The sequence below is a fragment of the Mus caroli genome, chromosome 6, assembly GCF_900094665.2.
Source record: "Mus caroli chromosome 6, CAROLI_EIJ_v1.1, whole genome shotgun sequence".
Classification (NCBI taxonomy): Eukaryota; Metazoa; Chordata; class Mammalia; order Rodentia; family Muridae; genus Mus; species Mus caroli.
In genome coordinates this window covers 58,544,749-58,564,003 of record NC_034575.1, presented here as the reverse complement: position 1 = coordinate 58,564,003, position 19,255 = coordinate 58,544,749, and the positions used below count along the sequence as shown (strand labels likewise).

Sequence of the window (19,255 nt, the reverse complement as noted above, 5' to 3'; positions counted from 1 at the left end):
AGCTGCATATGTATCAAAAGATGGCCTAGTTGGCCATCACTGGAAAGAGAGGCCCATTGGACATGCAAACTTTATATGCCCCAGTACAGGGGAAGGCCAGGGCCAAAAAACTGGGAATGGGTGGGTAGGGAAGTGGGGGGAGTGTATGGGGGACTTTTGGGATAGCATTGGAAATGTAATTGAGGAAAAGATGTAATAAAAAATATTTTTAAAAAATCAGGATCAGAATAATGATCTAAACAGTCCCATTTCCCCAAAATAAATAGAAGCAGTCATCAATAGTCTCCTAACGAAAAAAAACCCAGGACCAGATGGGTTTAGTGCAGAGCTCTATCAGACCTTCAGAGAAGACCTAATTCCAACTCTCCTCAAACTATTCCACAAAATAGAAACAGAAGGTATTCTACCCAATTCATTCTACAAAGCCACAATTACTCTGATACCTATACCATACAAAAATCCAACAAAGAAAGAGAACTGCAGACCAATTTCCCTTATGAATATCAATGTAAGAATACTCAATAAAATCCTCTCAAACCAAATCCTAGAACACATCAAAACGATCATCCATCATGACCAAGTAGGCTTCATCCCAGGGATGCAGGGATGGTTCAATATACAGAAATTCATCCAAGTATATTAACAAACTGAAAGACAAAAATCACATGATCATAACATTAGATGCTGAGAAAACATTTGACAAAATCCAACACCCCTTCACAGTAAGTCATGGAAAGATCAGGAATTCAAGGCCCATACCTAAACATAATAAAAGCAATATACAGCAAACTAGTAGCCAAAATAAAACTAAATGGAGAGAAACTCAAAGCAATACCACTAAAATCAGGGAGTAGACAAGGCTGCCCATTTCTCCCTACCTATTCAATATAGTACTTGAAATCCTAGCCAGAGCAATTAGAGAACAAAAGGAGATACAAATTGGAAAGGAAGAAGTCAAAATTTCACTGATGGAAGATGATAGTATGTATAAGTGACACTAAAAATTCCACCAGAGAACTCCTAAACCTTATAAACAGTTTCAGTGCAGTAGCTGGATATAAAATTAACTCAAACAAATCAGTGGCTTTTCTCTACACAAAGTATAAACAGGGTGAGAAAGAAATTAGGTAAGCAACACACTTCACAATAGTCACAAATAATATAAAATACCTTGGTGTGACTCTAACTAAAGAAGACAAAGATCTATATGACAAGAACTTCAAGTCTCTAAAGAAAGAAATTGAAGATCTCAGAAGATGGAAAGATCTCCCATGCTCATGGATTGGCAGGATCAACATAGTAAAAATGGCTATTGTGCCAAAAGCAATCTACAGATTCAATGCAATCCCCATCAAAATTCCAACTTAATTCTTCAACGAATTAGAAAGGGCGATCTGCAAATTCATCTGGAATAACAAAAAACCTAGGATAGCAAAAACTATTCTCAACAATAAAATAACCTCTGGTGGAATCACCATGCCTGAACTCAAGCTGTACTACAGAGCAATTGTGATAAAAACTGCATGGTACTGGTACAGTGACAGAAAGGTACATCAATGGAATAGAATTGAAGACCCAGAAATAAACAGACACACCTATGGTCACTTGATCTTTGACAAAGGAGCTAAAACCATCCAGTGGAAAATAGACAGCATTATCAACAAGTAGTCCTGGAACAACTGGCGGTTATCATGTAGAAGAATTCTAATTGATCCATTCTTATCTCCTGTACAAAGCTAAAGTCTAAGTGGATCAAGGGACTCCACATAAAACCAGAGACACTGAAATTTATAGAGGAGAAAGTGGGGAAAAGCCTCGAAGATACAGGGGAAANATTCCTAAATAGAACAGCAATAACTTGTGATGTAGGATCAGGAATTGACAAATGGGACTTCATAAAATTGCAAAGCTTCTGTAAGGCAAAAGACACTGTCAATAAGTCAAAAAGGCCACCAACAGATTGGGAAAGGATTTTTACCAATCCTAAGTCTGATAGGGGACTAATATCCAATATATACAAAGAGCTCAAGAAGCTGCCCTCCAGAAATTAAAATAACCCCATTAAAAATGGGGTACAGAACTTAACAAAGAATTCTCAACTGAGGAATACCGAATGGCTGAGAAGCACCTGAAAAAAATGTTCAACATCCTTAATCATCAGGGAAACGCAAATCAAAATAACCCTGAGATTCTACCTCACACCAGTCAGAATGGCTAAGATCAAAAATTCAGGTGACAGCAGATGCTGATGAGGATGTGGAGAAAGAGGAACACTCTTCCATTGCTGGTGGGATTGGAAGATTGTACAACCACTCTGGAAATCAGTCTGGTGGTTTCTCAGAAAACTGGACATAGTACTACCAGAAGATCCAGCAATACCTCTCCTGGGCATATATCCAGATATTACAACTGGTAATAAAGACACATGCTCCACTATGTTCACAGCAGCCTTATTTATAATAGCCAGAAGCTGGAAAGAACCCAGATGTCCCTCACCAGAGGAATGGATAAAGAAAATGTGGTACATTTACACAATGGAGTACTACTCAGCATTAAAAATAATGAATTTATGAAATCCCTAGGTAAATGCTTGGATCTGGAGGGTATCATCCTGAGTAAGGTAACCCAATCACAAAAGAACGCACATTGAATGCAATCACTGATAAGTGGATATTATTCCATAAACTTAGAATACCCAAAATACAATTTGCAAAACAAAAGAAAATCAAGAAGAAGGAAGACCAACCAGTGGATACTTCATTCCTCCTTAGATCAGGGAATAGAATACAGGGAAGTAGTTACAGAGAAAAAGGTTGGAGCTAAGACGAAAGGGTGGACCATCCAGAGACTACCCCACATGGAAATCCATCCCTTAATCAGCCAACAAATGCAGACACTATTGCATATGCCAGCAAGATTTTGCTGAAAGGACCCTGATATAGCTGTCTCCTGTGAGACTAGGCCAGTGCCTGGCAAATACAGAAGTGGATGCTCACAGTCATCTATTGGATGGAACACAGAGTCCCCAACGGAGGAGCTAAAGAATGTACCCAAGGAACTGAAGGGGTCTGCAACCCTATAGGTGGAACAACAATATGAACTAATCAGTACCCCCAGAACTCCTCTCTCTAGCTGCATATGTAGCAGAAGATGGCCCAGTTGGCCATCATTGTGAAGAGAGGCCCCCTAGTCTTGCAAACTTTATATGTCCCAGTCCAGGGAATGCCAGGGCCAAGAAGTTGGTTGGGTGTGTAAGGGAGCAGGGTTGGGGGAGGGTATAGGGGACTTTTGGGTTAGCATTTGAAATGCAAATGAAGAAAATATCTAATAAAAATTTGAAAAAAGAAATTTAAATGAAGAAAATATCTAATAAAAAAAGAAAGAGGAATAAAAAAAGACTGGGAAAACAGTTATGGCAATTTACATATGGTCTTTATAATGATATAAATTGCTATTGAGTCATTTTAAGGTGTAGGTGTTTTCTTAACCAAATGAGTTTGGCCAGGGTATTCTAAGCATTACTATGAGCAAGGAAAATGGTAAATGATATATATAACATAGAAATTTTAGCCAAAAGCCTAGTATTTACAACTAGTTATCTATACAGTCTTTATCTCTTCTTAGGTGTAGTTTTCTACTGCTTAAAATTCACGAGACTAGGTTAGAAGTAATATTATTAAATGAGTTAGAATAATATGATCAAACAGGTTAATTAAATGCTATTATATCTCACTATTCTAAAACTATGTTATTAGTAAAAAAAATTGAATTTTAAGATTGAAAAGCTAGAATCTTCTGTGGCATAAAATTAAAAAATCATCCTTTCAAATTATAATCTTGATATACCTAATTCTTATAAATATTTTGTGTGTAAGATAATGTCGTAAAATTATACAATTGGAAGTGAAAGCAAATGCAGTTATCCTAAAATTTTTTAAGATGCTTTAAGAAAGAGAAAGTGATAACACTAGTTTTATTTGCAAGTAATATCTACTTGTATTTGAAAAGTACAAGAGAAGTATAAGAAGCTGTTTTTAAAGTTTTCAGATCAATCAAAAAGAAAATAAGTATCTATAACTTCCTTATCTGGAATGTATTTATAATAGTATGTGTAATAATATGTACATACATAATAGTATGTACACACATACAGCAATATACATATACAGTAAACATATATGCATATATATACATACAACACAAATAGAAACATGCATACATTACAAACTATATATATATGCATATATATATATATATATATATATATACACAGCACATATATGAAGCTCATATACATACCGCAAATACAACACATACAATAATACACATATGTACATACAACATATACACATAAATAGACCCACATATAATATACATATATACAACATACATGTATGCATACATAAAACACATATACACATATACTTAAATACAGATACATATATAGGATATTAATAAAATATTTTAGGACCAAGTGCAATGGAAAAATGGAGGATGAATCTAAATCTTACAGGATTATCAAAAAAGAGGATATAATAGATGATAGAAACTCAATATTTAAAATTATAATTCTTTGAAAGATCATATACAAAAATAGTGTATGCAACAATGATATGGGGTGCTAGCACTACAGATTTCTAGTTTAGGGGAGAGAGAGGGATTTCTTCCTTTACTTCCTATTTGTTGAATATCTGTTTTACTTGTAGTTTTATATTACCACTTTCCATAACACATTTAAGAGCTAAAACAGGAGTCCTTGAGAACAGTTGCCTTCCATTGCACTGGGCACTTCTACTACCGTTGTCAGCTGCATCATATCCAAAGCCTTTGTTTCATCCTCATATTAGGAATACAATTAATTCAGGGTCAGAAGTTCATTCTTGTTCCTTTCTGCACTCTGTATGGTTTGTATAAAATGATCCAAAATTGTATATCTGTGTAAAGTGCACATAGATGTGCTGTGTTTACATGAATATAAATCCAAATGTTGTCACTAGAATATTAGCACCACAATTAAAATTCAGAAACTTGTGATGTATGCAAACAGCCTTTCTTCTTAGGCTTTGTCTTTTCTCCCCCACCCCCTTGGCTCCACACAGTGTTAGGCATCTAGGAGACTCAATACTACAGCTGCATATTTAATGCTAATGGGAGAATGTTTCTAGCACCCATGAGTGACAATGTTCTTCAGCCCTAATTCTCAGCCTCTAAACAGGCTTACCTAATTCCTGGGCTTTGGCCACCTCTGGTGGCCCTGTCAACACCACTCTCCTCTCTTGAGTTGCTATGTGAGTCCAACACACTCTTACAGTGCTTAGCTGTGTGCAGTCTCATCATTCCAAACACTTCTTTTGGAAGGGGAAAAAGATACAATTGGGGAAAACTTGCTACATCCTCTTAAGGTTAATTTAAGCCAATGATTCTCAACCTGTGGATCAAGACAGTATGGGTGATGCATATCAGATATCCTCCATATCCTATATTTACATTATGATCCATAAAAGTAGCAAAATTACATTGATGAGCTCGCAGTGAAAAATTTTATGGTTGGGGTCACCACGACATGAAGAACTCTATTAAAGGGCCACAGCCTTTAATAAGACTGAGAACTACTGATTTAACTGTAAGATAAAAATATAATGTGGCATCATGTCATTATAATTCAGACTAAGTTTTTCAGGACTTGGAATTTATACACCCCTTTTGAATATGAAGTGCATATCTGAAGGGAATTATGCAATAGCTATTCAAAATAGTAATCCATAATTGTAATATTAAATAATTACTTCAAATATAAAAGTACAACATCAAATAATTTTATATATCAAACTGGTACTTGTGAAACATCCAAATGTTATGGTGTCTCTTTCCTTTGTACTATAGTTTCATTGAATAAATACTTCCTAAGCAACCCCTTAGACAACTGTTCTCTTTTGAGAGAAAGCTGGGAGAACAGATAGATGCAGGTTCCTGTGTCCTCTCCAAATCAGGCATTAATAAATTGGCAGATCAGACTCTTGTTCAACAACCTCCCTTGGATTCACACCTGCCAGCTCTCTGCGGAGATAGTGCCGGGAGATTTTGGCAACACCTTAATTTCTATTTGTTTTATTCATTCTCCACTGAAAAAATGTTCCTCTGCCAGTGTGTTCAACATATCTCATTCTTAAGTACTTTGGTTGTTAGCCTAAATTCTCAGCAAAGTGATTCTTCATAAAATGGAAACAGTATCAACATCAACATCACTCTATTCTGCATTGAAAACTCACCTCCCTCCACTTCCTGTTCTTTGGGCATCCATTTTACATGCAATGTGAAAATTTCCTAGACATTTCACTGTCTTTTCTAAATGTGTGCATATTTCAAGTGACTAGCCATTTTTCTTTTTGTTTCAGAAAAGGAAGGCAAACGTATGAGAAAAGAAAAAGAATGGGTAAGGTAAGCGTCATAAAGTTCCTGTCTGCTGTCTCCCGTCTAAAGGGTACAAGGGAAGATTGTTTGTTTTATTAATCATTTCATTTTAAATCAAAGAAGCTGTGCAAGACAAACGAAGGATGTCAGCAAGAACGACATGACAAAGAGGCTAATCAGCTGCAGAGTGCTTATACCACCGAGAAGAGACAAATGGCAGAAACTGCCTTCTGGGGATGGAGCAGGTAGCTAAGCAGAGTCAGGTCACCCTGGCATGCCACCCACTGCCAGGGAAGAAGTCTACAGTTGGTACCCAAAATAGTCCACTGTACAGGAACATGTTAACTGTTTATAAATCATGTTCATAATAGAAGATAATGTCCTCACATCCAATGGCTTATCTTATCTTGTATCACTCAAGTGAGAAACCATGAAGCCTATTGTGCGTGTTTTCAGCTGATGATGTGAGCGATAAATCAAAAGACAAAGGAATAACATTTTGTGCCTTGTAAGATGCAGTGTAAAGCTTTTGTTTCTTTACCCTAAAGGCACAACCATGGCAATTTAGATTTCACACCCTCCAGTTTTCTTCTTGCATAATTTATCTTATAAAGAAGACCTTGCTTTTCTATATATATGTTTGACTTTTATAAATATTGCATTCATCCATTTTCTAGTTTGAGTTTGCAGCATTGTCAATGAAAGAAAAAACAAACCTGTAAAAAATACCTTGCCTCACTCCCACCTGCCTTCTCACGCAGCTTTGCATGCCAATGCAGAGCAGGGCCCTGCTGCCCATAGATAGTTACCTTCTTGATGGTCTCCAGCATGGACCGCCCTCCTTGCCAGGGCTTGGAGTTTTTCCTGATACAGGACAAGCTTGCCATGCTGTGCCACTTACGGTCCTCCAGCTTCTTATGGAAGGCATTTGCAAGCAGAAGCACCGTGTCATAGATGTAAAGGTTAGAAATCTGGAAAGAGAGTTGACAGGAGTCATTAGGCCCTCCACTCTAGCCATCCACATGGAGTGACGACAGCTTGGCAGCTCTCTCTTGACATCCATGCATGCTTCACTGAGTTGCTTACTAGGCAGGACATTTTTCTTTTCATTCCTTAGCTAGTTCTACCACTGAGAACAAGGTCTATCAGATTGTATACCTCAATTGCTTTGCTGGCTTATTTGGGTATGAAAGAGAAGACTATAAAAGAGTAATTTTGACAGAGGCAAGGATACTGTTAATATCAGTCCTTAGAAAAATCACCTGGCCCTTATTTCTCTCTGACAGGCAGACATCCTGAGACACTAAAATGGAAGGAGACCCCGAGTAAGAAAGTTTCTCAGTAAGTCACATCTCCATGTTTTAATTACTCATATGGATTCAACTATCAACATTGTTTCAAATCTGCTCTTATATGAATGTCATTGGATCCAAAGTGGGAAACAGTCACTTTTGTGTGCTTATAGAGAACTCTGTAATGAGGAAGGACAGTTATCAGAAATATTCATGGACATCAGAATGACTAAGAGCTGTAGGGATACACAGACACCATGATTGACAGCCAAGACAAATGCTACAACTAGCCGGTTGCATAGGTGCTTATGGTAACTTTTTGGTTACTACATGGGGGGCTAACTGAATTACTGCTGAGTTTTCCCCCAAGGTCTATTGCAATCCTTAAGTAACTCTTGCTAGGGCCACCATCCACACTATCAATTATTTACCAATATTGCCTAGTTTTTAAGAGAAGATTAGAATTTATCCAGGACGCATGGCCATGAATAGAGGTAAGAGGTCAGAAAAAGCCACCAAATGTCATTTATTGCTTCTCAGAAGGAAAACTTAAAATAAAGCTAAGCAAGAGAGGTGGTGATAGAAACTCATTTTCACCTTGAAGCACTCCGGCTTTCTTAGGTTTTCAAGGGTCACATTTTCACAGTTTTTTCTGCAAACCACGAAGAGGCTATGCAGATTGTCAGTGATTGTAATTAATCAAGAAGGAAATTCACAATGTCGTCTCCACACATTACAGAATGCTGCAGTGAGCCAGCCACTGGGATAATTAGAGTCTGATGCTATGCACAGCCATTAGACAGTGCCCCAACAATACCTTGTGGGTTTCGTTTCACATTTCAGAGAATCTTTAATCATCTGGGATTGTTACACGTCATTTTATGTGCAAATTTATAGAAAAGGCACACTAGTAGATGTGGGAATTTCTTTGATGGGGCATTGAAGACACTTATGGATGCTTTAAGACTGAAGTAATTTTTATACGGAAATATCCGGGTGGACTGTTACTATCACCCAACACAGGTAACTGTTGGAGGAACTAGGTCAGACTGGAAGAAATCTACTATGAATGAAGTGTGAGATCTGAAACTAAAAGTAGCCCGTGAATTTTTGTCAGGAAGAGAGTGCAAGGATTCAATAGAAAAATGAAAAGACACATGAAAGACAATCTGGTCATACTTGATAACCCACAGAAATCTTTCAACAGAATTCTCAAAATGACATGAATGATGTGCTCTGCTCAGCCTCTCTTGAACTGCTCTTCACTCCTGCTTCCAACCTGTCCTGGACCACTCCTCACTCCTGCTTCCCACCTGTCCTGGACCACTCTTCACTCCTGCTTCCCACCTGCCCTGGACCACTCTTCACCCCTGCTTCCCACCTGTCCTGGACCACTCCTCACCCCTGCTTTCCACCTGTCCTGGACCACTCTTAACTCCTGCTTCCCACCTGTCCTGGACCACTCTTCACTCCTGCTTCCCACCTGTCCTGGACCACTTTTCACACCTGCCTCGCAGGCTGTCCTGGAACACTCCGTACACTAGCTTCCTAGCTTCCTCCACCTTTATCTACACTTGGACCCTCCCTTTGCTTTATGAGCAATCACCTGACAGTATCCTTCCCTGTGCTTGCTTTCTTTCTTTCTTTCTTTCTTTCTTTCTTTCTTTCTTTCTTTCTTTCTTTTTTTTTTCCTCCCCAAATAGCTAACTTTTGTCATGTTCTGTTCAAAGGTTACACAGTAGGAGAATACTTCTGATAATCCTTCTTTCTGCTTGATGACCTAGGCAATCTTTTAAAGGGTAATTTATTTCATGAAAGTTTCATAGAGGAATGTACTGAATACCTGTTTCCACTAATGCTTCCACTCTCTTTTATCCTCTTCCTACCCTGACCACCCACCCACCCCCTTACTGTTACCAATTGCCTATCCATTTCATGCATTTTGCTTCTTCTTTTGATCCACTGTGTTTAAACAGCACCACTTTCCAGTACATTGGATGAAGGTATCTATTAAAGGAGAAGTAGCTGTGTCACTCCTCAAAGACAATGACTTCTCCTCCCCAAAAGCTCTTGACATCCATCTTTTCTGTGGCTCCAAGAACACTCACTTCATCCCTCCACTGAAAAATCACTGTACTGTTAAGGCTTTTAAAAGTTTTGAATGAAGATGCATGCTGTATGTCCTTGCTTTTTTTTTTTTTATGTGTTTCTGTCTTCTTCCTACTTTTTCTAATCCTCTCTTGATTTACCAAATAGTCTGAAACATACTTGGCTTACACAATTGCCAAAAAAAGTCAGAGTGGGAATAATGGAGAGAAGAAGATCAAGTTGAAAGGTGATTTGAATTACGACAGAAAATTAAGACATAAGGAATTTGGGCATTGTTGTTGTTTTTTTGTTTTTTGTTTTTTCCATATCTGACAGTACAGTCTTTTTCTTCATACCTAAGACATGTTTTTCTGAGCACCCTTGCTCGCTCTAACAGCAAGTGCTTTTTGAGCCTGACACATGAGAGATGTTTTCAATGCCTGCCTGCTTCCCTCCATTTGTCCACATTGCAAACAGTGTGGTCAGAAAGCTATGCTGACTTTTTCTGAGCTGTCAGTTCTCCTACTCTGTTACTCCTTCCTCAAGTAGGTTCTCTTTCTCCTTTGAGGTTCACGTTTGCTCATCTCCCTTTCAACTCCATCTAGTGACCTTATGATCACTGCCTTCATGAGGTCTTTGACTCCTCCCTCACAGTGATGCCAAGCCATCTGTCTCAGGATGTAAAGAGCTGGTTTTAAGTTTTATGCACACTTTCATCCCTTACACACGAATGACTGTTTGAAAATCTGAACACAATCCTGTGTCTTACAATCTTGCATGCCAGCATCTGCTCTCCCATAACTGATCCATGTTCCTGCTATCACACTTGTTCTCTGACATCAGCAAACCTCCAGAAACCATCTGTCACTTCCTCTGTAATACTCTCTGTCCTTCTGCTGATCACTGTTGGGTACAGTTTCTAGGTTACTTGCCACACTAGACCTCTTCCTTTGTATGTCTCCTGTTTCTCCTTTCCATAAAAAGTTTAGTAACTAGAACTGACACATTAATGCAGATGTGAGCTGACTAGGAGATAGGAGCGGGAGATTGTCTCTCTCTTGATCTTGGCAAAGTGCTTTTGACACAGAGTCCAAGACTGTATTAAAGTGGTTCACAGCAGATTTGACTTGCACTGTGATCATATTGAATTTGCCTTCAAAGTAACATTTTTGAGCAGCTGTCAGACCAAGGCTCTTCCACCTAGATTTTATGTAATTGACTGTGGAATTACTTGATTTCTGTGGAATTTCAACCTTAAGGATTATCACAAGTCAATACTAACAGTTCTGACCTTGATTATGTAATGCTACATAATCTTTTCCCTCATAGGTTCATGTCCTTTACAATTTTGATCAAGTGGAGATTGACACATGAAGAATTACATTGGAGGACAGAGGATATTTATGTAGGCACGGTGGAAGATTCTGGCTCTGTACTTCTCAAACTGACCTTAAAAGAATAGCTGGTGGAAAGCAGTACACATCAGAATGTACTAGGTGCCACAGAATGAATTTAAAGTATATTCTAGGTATATCAAATCTTTAGATATTTGATTGACATTTATAGGTGATTCAGTTTTACTCAATGACTTAGAGAAAAATAGTTTGGTCTACAAATTATTTGAAATAATTTAGTTTTATAAGATCTCTAATGCTATAATTTTTAAAGTAAATATATAATAACATTTTTAGTATTTGAACACTTTCCTATTGACAGAATGAATATATTGACATTTGAGTGGTATCTACCTTGCTGGACTTTTCAATGTCTTTCTGAAGGAATTCTGAAGAAAATTGCCAAATATTATATAAACTCAGTTTGTAATGCATAACACTGTTAGTCCTCCAAAATAGTAAACAGATTAAAAAAACAACTATTTGAAAATGTTTAGTTTGACTTTGCTTGTTCTAAAAAAAAAAAAAAAAGCTCTGTTTTCTTATATGAAGAACTCATAAACTTACTAACATATTTTACAACTTATATAAATATGTGTAGTATTGCACACTACTATTGTTTATTATACGAATCTTAAAAGAACTGCTCCCTTTTGTCTTGAAGACTGTAATAGTAAATCAATCTCTGGGACTTTGATTCTGCCTCCCACATTTTCCATTTTTCTTTCTAAATTACATTAGTGGCATTCTGATCATATCTGCTAGTTCACTGGTTGCTCTGGACAATTATTTAGCAAGCCTAGTTTAAGCATGGATGTATAACCTTCAAATCTTCAAAGCAAGACAGGGTATGGTTGTATAAGCCTTTAATCCCAAGACTTGGGAGACAAAGGCAGTGGATCTCTGTGAGTTCAAGGCAAGTTTAGTCCATAGAGTGAGTTCCAGGATAGCCAGGGCTACATAGAAAAAAACCTGTGTCAAAAACAAAACAAAACAAACAAACAAAAAAACAAAATAATAACAAACTTCAAACCCTTGTGTTTTCTAATCCACTGATTTACATTCTGTAATGAGTTCTGTTTGTACAAGGCCAGCTTTGTCCCTCTAAATTGCATTCATCGTATTAACCCTCCTAACAATCTAACACTCGGAAGACAGGTTTTCTTGCAAAAACTTGGGAGCCTTCATTTTCTCTCCATTGTACCCAAGCTAACAAAGCTTCAGCATGCAGGAAAGGCTGCTTCCCTCAAACTCCAGCGTTCACCCTGTCACTGTTACTTATGATACAACTTCAACTAATCCAGGGTTATTTGCTTTTTGATATCTAATTTAAGATTTATGAAATTTGTCTTCAATGGTCTCCAAACCTTTTTCCCCTTTCTTAATGCATTTAAAAGGCAATGGCTAGGAGCCCACTGGCAGGTCTGTAGTTCCTCATCGCTCAGCACATAAGTCCACTCTATGTTAGAATTCAATTTCTAGCCTTGGTGCACACCTGAGCCCTATTTGCATACTTGCATTCATAAGCATTGCTTTCAGCTGGGCACTCCAGAATTCTGAGATAAAAGTCTATCTGTGGTCCCCCTCACCACCTGCTTTGCCTCACAGACCTGAGCTGAGTGGGCTGCTTTTCCTAAAGTGTTTTCTACTCCTGAACTACCAGGCAGTGAGAACGCAGTGAGAATTTATTGCAGAGAACCATTGATTTAGCTGCTTTCTCTAACTAGAGTGAGATAAAGCTTTAAACCTGGGAAGGGCTAAGTACCAAGATCTCTGCTTGTAGTGGAATACTTTAAATTCAAGAGTTCTGAACACGTTCTCTTAATTATGTAAATCTTTCCATATAAAAAGTTTGTCACTTCTCATTTTCATATAGTAAATATTTAGTATAATTCTATTAGATATAAGAGGTAAGCTAATATGAAACAAACAATTTCACCCCCCCAAAATAACCTCTTTTTGATCTCTTTTATTTGTAGATTTGAGAACAAAAGGAAGAAATTATAAGGTGGGGTGTTGTGTTTGCAGGAACCCCTTTCTTCCCCTGAGTGTGGGTGGGGACACACAGAGAAAGTGCTTGTTGTGTGGTTATCCAAAACAACAGTTACACTGTTAAGCAAATGGATTTTGATGCTTTCTGCTTCCCACAAATGTCAGTCATTGGTGTTCCTAAGTGTTGTTTATATTTCCTGATACTTTGTTTGATGTCAACAGATTTTAATATTTCATGATTTTCTAAGTTAAACTTACTTTATGTTTTTCTTAATTTAGATTCCTGTCATTTTCACGTTATCCTCATAATCAGTTATGATGTAAAGAACCCATCATAAACAAAAAATTAAAAGTAGCACTAACATTTAGACAGCCATGGTAAGGCTTCAGAGTCTCTTACATGGAACATGCTAAACCTAAATTCCCTTAAAACATAGTAAGGAACAGCTATTTGAATATTAAATAATCTTGGAACCATGGGATTAATATGAATAAATATGAGGTAATGTTAGGGTAAATGGCAATCTTCTAAGCAGCCCATGAGTGAAGGAGGCTGTGGAATTAGCTATCTAAGACTGTGTTTTACACAATTACCTTATAAGATATTGTGGGGAACAAATTAGTCTTCTTATTTCCACATTATTAAAACAATTCTAGGGAGTAAAAATATTTTCCGTACTTAACTTTTTAAAGGATGAGATTTCTGAAATATATATACATATATTATTTTTGATTTGCAAAATTAATGGTGACTAATCTTTGCTGATACTTAATGGTTACCCATTAAACATACTCAGATGTTGACATAGCACTCCTGCAGTACACACAGAGACTGCTGTACCAAGCAGCTTTGTTTTTGCAGTATAGCCCTGTACTGACTGTGCATATAAGTGAATGTGACAGATTGATTCTTTCTTCCTAATGCCTTTTGCAGGGCTGGAGAAGTCATGGCCCCCTGCTGCTGGTGCTTGCTTTCCTTAACACCACCTTCCAAAGAACAGATTGAGATCTCCAGTTCAAGAAGAAAATAGCTGATAGGATTATTCTTTAAAAAAAGAAAAAGAAAAAAAGAAAGAAAGAGAGAGAGAGAGAGAGAAGAGAAGAGAAGAGAAGAGAAGAGAAGAGAAGAGAAGAGAAGAGAAGAGAAGAGAAGAGGAAAGAAATAGTTTCCAAGAGCTGTCTAAAAGACAGGTTTCTGAGTAAAATTTGTAAACTTGGTACTTTCCAGTCTCCTATTCAGAAATTTGTGTTAAAATTTGAAATTCTTTCTGTAATAGCAAGGGTGCCATTGTCCCTTGTGTGAGTTGGATATGGGCAAAGAGTACCAGGACGCATTTTGAATGTTAAATATGCCTTCATTAATTTTTTCTTTTTTAAGAAAGAGTTAAAGTTCTTCAATCTAGAAATCCTTTTAAAAGGGAATAAATATCTCTGCCTTTTATGTCACAGAATTCAAGCAATTCTGTTCACTTAATACTTTGAAGTGCAGCCTTGTGTCAATTACTGTCCCACTCCAGAAAATGCCCTGTATCTGCTTGTTTGCTTAGAAGGAAGATTCACTTATTGTATTTTTATTAAGAAAGGGAGCATTTTTTCCTACAATAGGATCAAAGGGATCAAAGACAAAGGCTCTTTGCACTCCCTGCCAAAGGCACTTAGATGTCAGGCGATAGACTGTGCCCCAGAACAATAATGTATGCCACCTAATTCTAGTGTCACTCAGAGATTTCATCCCAGACCCCCAAAGATGCACCGTGGAAGATATACCCCATCCTTTAAGACCCACCTCCATATTCTGTGCAAAAGGATCCTTCGGATCACACAGTGTTGAAGAAATTCGATGGTTGCCACGGAAACAGCGCTGACTTATATTCTGGGGGACTGGAAATGTCTGCCGAATTATTGTTAACCTTCCAATGGACCTTCTGACAAGTTCCTGAACATCCACATCATTTATTTCCTAAAAGATAAGAAGGGGAAGAATTAGCAGTTCTTAAATATAGTAGCAGAAATACAAAAGAATTGCTGACCAGTTATTTGGAGATAGAAAGGAATCTAACACATCCTAACACATCCACTTCATTTAGTTAGTATTCAATGAAAGTTACGTGTATTCATCAAAATGGTGAATTCAGTCATACTTGCTTTCTGTTGCTTTATATGATGTAACCGAATGGCTCAACATGTCTACATGGGACATGTGGCTTAAAGATGCTTTATTAAAAGTAATTTCACATCCAATTATGCTGAAAATATAAGAGAAAGATACTGAATGTTCACAAAATAAGATTCAATTACAATTTATGATTCATTAATAGCTTTTGATATATTTTGTGTACCAAGGAAGGGAGATGTGATGTAAGATGCATCTTTGTTGTCCTTAGAGATGAAATGAAAATTAAGGGTTGTAAACAAGCTAAATAAAAGAAAGCAAAGGAGACAGTTGCTATTCTGTCTGGACTCCACCCCCACAGTTATCTGGCAACAGCCAGGTATGCTTCTCCCTACAATTACCTGGCAACAGCCAGGTAGGCCTGGCCCACTATGAAAGGGGCTGCATGCCCCACCTCTCTCTCTCTTACTCTTGCCTCTCTCTTGCCTCTTGTCCTCTTGCTCCCCCTTTCTCTCCATTCCTCCCCCTCCTTTCCATGATGTCATGGCTGTCCTCCACTTCTCTACTCTCTCCCTCTCTCTGCCTGTACTACCCTCTTAACTCCCCTCCCCATGCCCTGAATGAACTCTATTCTATATTATACCATCGTGTGGCTGGTCCCTCAGGGGGAAGGGATTCCTTGGCATGGGCCTACCAAGGCACCCCTTTCCCCCATACCTCACCACACCCCCATAGAACACATCTTAATATTTCTTTCTCTTTTTATAATCAAAACAGAGACACTATCTTAAAATGTTTTCTTACTGATGTCCATATATGTTTCTTATTGGAAGGAGTCAGTTCTCAATAACTACTGATGAAAGAGTGAACTTTTCCAGTGGTCATTACATAAATGTAAGGAGCTCTGTTGATTAGCATGAACCATGCCAATGAAATCTAGCACTATGTAAATGATAGTGACTCTGTGTATGAATACTTGCCAAACTCTAAGAAGTTCATTCTCTACTTCCTTCACCTATTCTGAGATTTGGTTCGAAGTTTAGGCTCAATAATAGACATAGAAATAATACAAAAATAACAGTGTCTCATGGATACACATCTGGTTTACTTGGGATTAGAACAAAAGTGACAAACTGAAGTTTTAGTTTCTCAGCAGTCTTTCCTAAAGCAGCCTGTGCTCCATTGTGTCCATTTGAAACCTTTTAAGTCAATAAAGCTTTTGGCGATGAACAGATTATTGCAAATTGATTTTTATGCAATGACTATAAGTGATTCGTGATGAGACATTATGGGCTGTCGTATGCGCTCTTATGTTTCTATCCAAGGAACCAACCCTGTTTGATGAAGAGAAGCAGACCTCCAAGAAGCGTTAATTTTCTTTTTCCTACAATGTTCATTACAAATTATCATTCTTTGTGACATATAGCCAGAAAATTCACCTTTCTTTATGTTCTTTATGAAATATAGGTTTCTCTAAAAATAAAATAACACCTGCCATCAGCTGTATCCACAGTAACAACAGGAAGTTCTGGGCGATTAATCCTTTGTGCTCCATAAACAATGGCTTTCAGCAGCTTTAATGTCTTTTCCCCTTAGTCTGTGTCATTTCACTGGTCACGTAAACTTTGTCTGGCAAAAGGCTAGTAACTTTGAATTTTCCATTACCTGCTTACAAAGCAGAATTAAACAGTGTCCAGTCAGTTCTATTTTAATACCTGATATTCATCTGAAATCTTTTAAAGTGAATGAATATCAACTTTGCTACTCAATATTTTTCAGTGTTCTAAAATACTTCATTGTACAGCCAGGAAGTTTCACTCAGAAGGTAGCAAAGGACACACTGATTTCTCCTTATGTTATTATGGGATTCTTCTTTCCTAACCAGGTAACTATTTACCCAAATTTATCAAATACGACCATCTTCTTCTGATCTCCACAAGGTAATGAACTACAAGCCAGCATATTAAAGTCAAAATCTGTAGATAAAAAATGCCTACTTTGTGTCAGGCAAAATGTTAGCTCATTTATCTGGTTTTCCCCTTTGTTTAAAAAAATGACACTGAATCACTGCTTATTAACAGTTTATAAATAAAAAATTATGGAGGCTCAAAGATCTTCATTCAGAAATTTTTTATTCATGGAAGATTTTAGAAATGACATAAAAAATAAAGAAAAATGGTGTGTGCTAATTATATAAGAAGCCACATCACCCTAATAGAATCATATTGATTAATATTTAAGAATGATGGCAATAAAGATAGTAAACCCACATTATGTCAGTGTTTAGTGACTAAAGGAATAAGATCTTCTATCCTGAGACCTGCCCTAAGACAAACCCTTTTACACGTCTGTCTCCAAATGCAGAAAGGGCTGCTTACAACCCAAAAGTTCCATGAGATGACGTTCTCTGCTACATATCTTCAAATAAATCTGAAGGAATGCCAACTTGAACAGAACATATTTTGTCTGTTATTATGTGAGGAAGGAAAACAAAAGTAATCTTGCGAGGGAAAAGAATCTGCCATTCTGAGGGAAATGAACACTCTGTCTCAAAAATTTCACTTGCAGTTTTAGTTTTGACTCTTAATCTTCAAACCTATTCAAAGTGGTGTGGCAGCCGGATCGACACAGGCTTCATAGTGACAAGAATATTATTTTGCTCTCCAAAATGTATGTTGCAAATGTGCACACACTTATCATATGCACACACAAAGTCATATACATATTTCATGACAGCTGATCAGTTAATCTGAAAAAGAAATACTTTCAAAATGAGAAAAAAAATCCTAAGCAAATGGTTGTATTAACACAGCACACCTTTGTGCAATTAGGGTCTACATGACTATTTTTAAAAGTAATGTTTAAATTTTATGATTTTGAAAGCAATTCCAAAAAGAGCTAGTATATAAAAAAAAGAACGCTACTTGAGACCCCAGCACTACCAAATGTACTAATTGATTTCTATAAAGAGATACTGAAATATTTGGGGTTTTTTTGAACGTTTTAATTGCTTTTTTAAAATTAGGTATTTTCCTCATTTACATTTCCAATGCTATCCCAAAAGTCCCCCATACCCTCCCCCCTACTCCCCTACCCATCCATTCCCATTTTTTGGCCCTGGAGTACCCCTGTACTGGGGCATATAAAGTTTGCAAGTCCAATGGGCCTCTCTTTCCAGTGGTGGCCGACTAGGCCATCTTTTGATACATATGCAGCTAGAGTCAAGAGCTCCCGGGTACTGGTTAGTTCATAATGTTGTTCCACCTACAGGGTTGCAGATCCCTTTAGCTCCTTGGATACTTTCTCTATCTCCTCCATTGGGGCACCTGTGATCCATCCAATAGCTGACTGTGAGCATCCACTTATGTGTTTGGAGGCTGATTATGGGATTAATCCCTGGATATGGTAGTCTCTAGATGGTCCATCCTTTTGTCTCAGTTCCAAACTTTGTCTCTGTAATTCCTTCCATGGGTGTTTTGTTCCCAATTCTAAGAAGGGGCAAAGTGTTCACACTTTGGTCTTCATTCTTCTTGAGTTTCATGTGTTTTGCAAATTGTAACTTATATCTTGGGGATTCTAAGTTTCTGGGCTAATATCCACTTATCAGTGAGCATGTATCATTGGAGTTCTTTTGTGTTTGGGTTACCTCACTAAGGATAATGTCCTCCAGGTCCAACCATTTGCCTAGGAATTTCATAAATTCATTCTTTTTAATAGCTGAGTAGTACTCTTTTGTGTAAATGTACCACAATTTGTATCCATTTCTCTGTTGAGGGGCATCTGGGTTCTTTCCAGCTTCTGGCTATTATAAATAAGGTTGCTATGAACAAAGTGGAGCATGTTTCTTTCTTACTAGTTGGAACATCTTCTGGATATACGCCCAGGAGAGGTATTGAGGGATCATCTAGTAGTACATTGTCCAATTTTCTGAGGAACCACCAGACTGATTTCCAGAGTGGTTGTAC

The 19,255-nt window shown here is 37.5% G+C and overlaps 1 protein-coding gene across 5 annotated transcripts in view; it reads right to left on the bottom strand.

Annotated features, from left to right (window-relative positions):
- Grid2 (glutamate ionotropic receptor delta type subunit 2) overlaps window positions 1–19,255 on the bottom strand; it is a 1,450,739-nt gene that overhangs the window by 605,030 nt on the left and 826,454 nt on the right. For all 5 annotated transcript variants that reach the window (XM_021164478.2, XM_029478539.1, XM_029478538.1 and 2 more), the window contains 2 exons: window positions 14,964–15,137; window positions 7,221–7,382 (listed from right to left, as the gene is read on the bottom strand). In XM_021164478.2, the coding sequence (XP_021020137.1) occupies window positions 7,221–7,382; window positions 14,964–15,137 (336 nt within the window). The remainder of the gene's footprint in view (window positions 1–7,220; window positions 7,383–14,963; window positions 15,138–19,255) is intronic.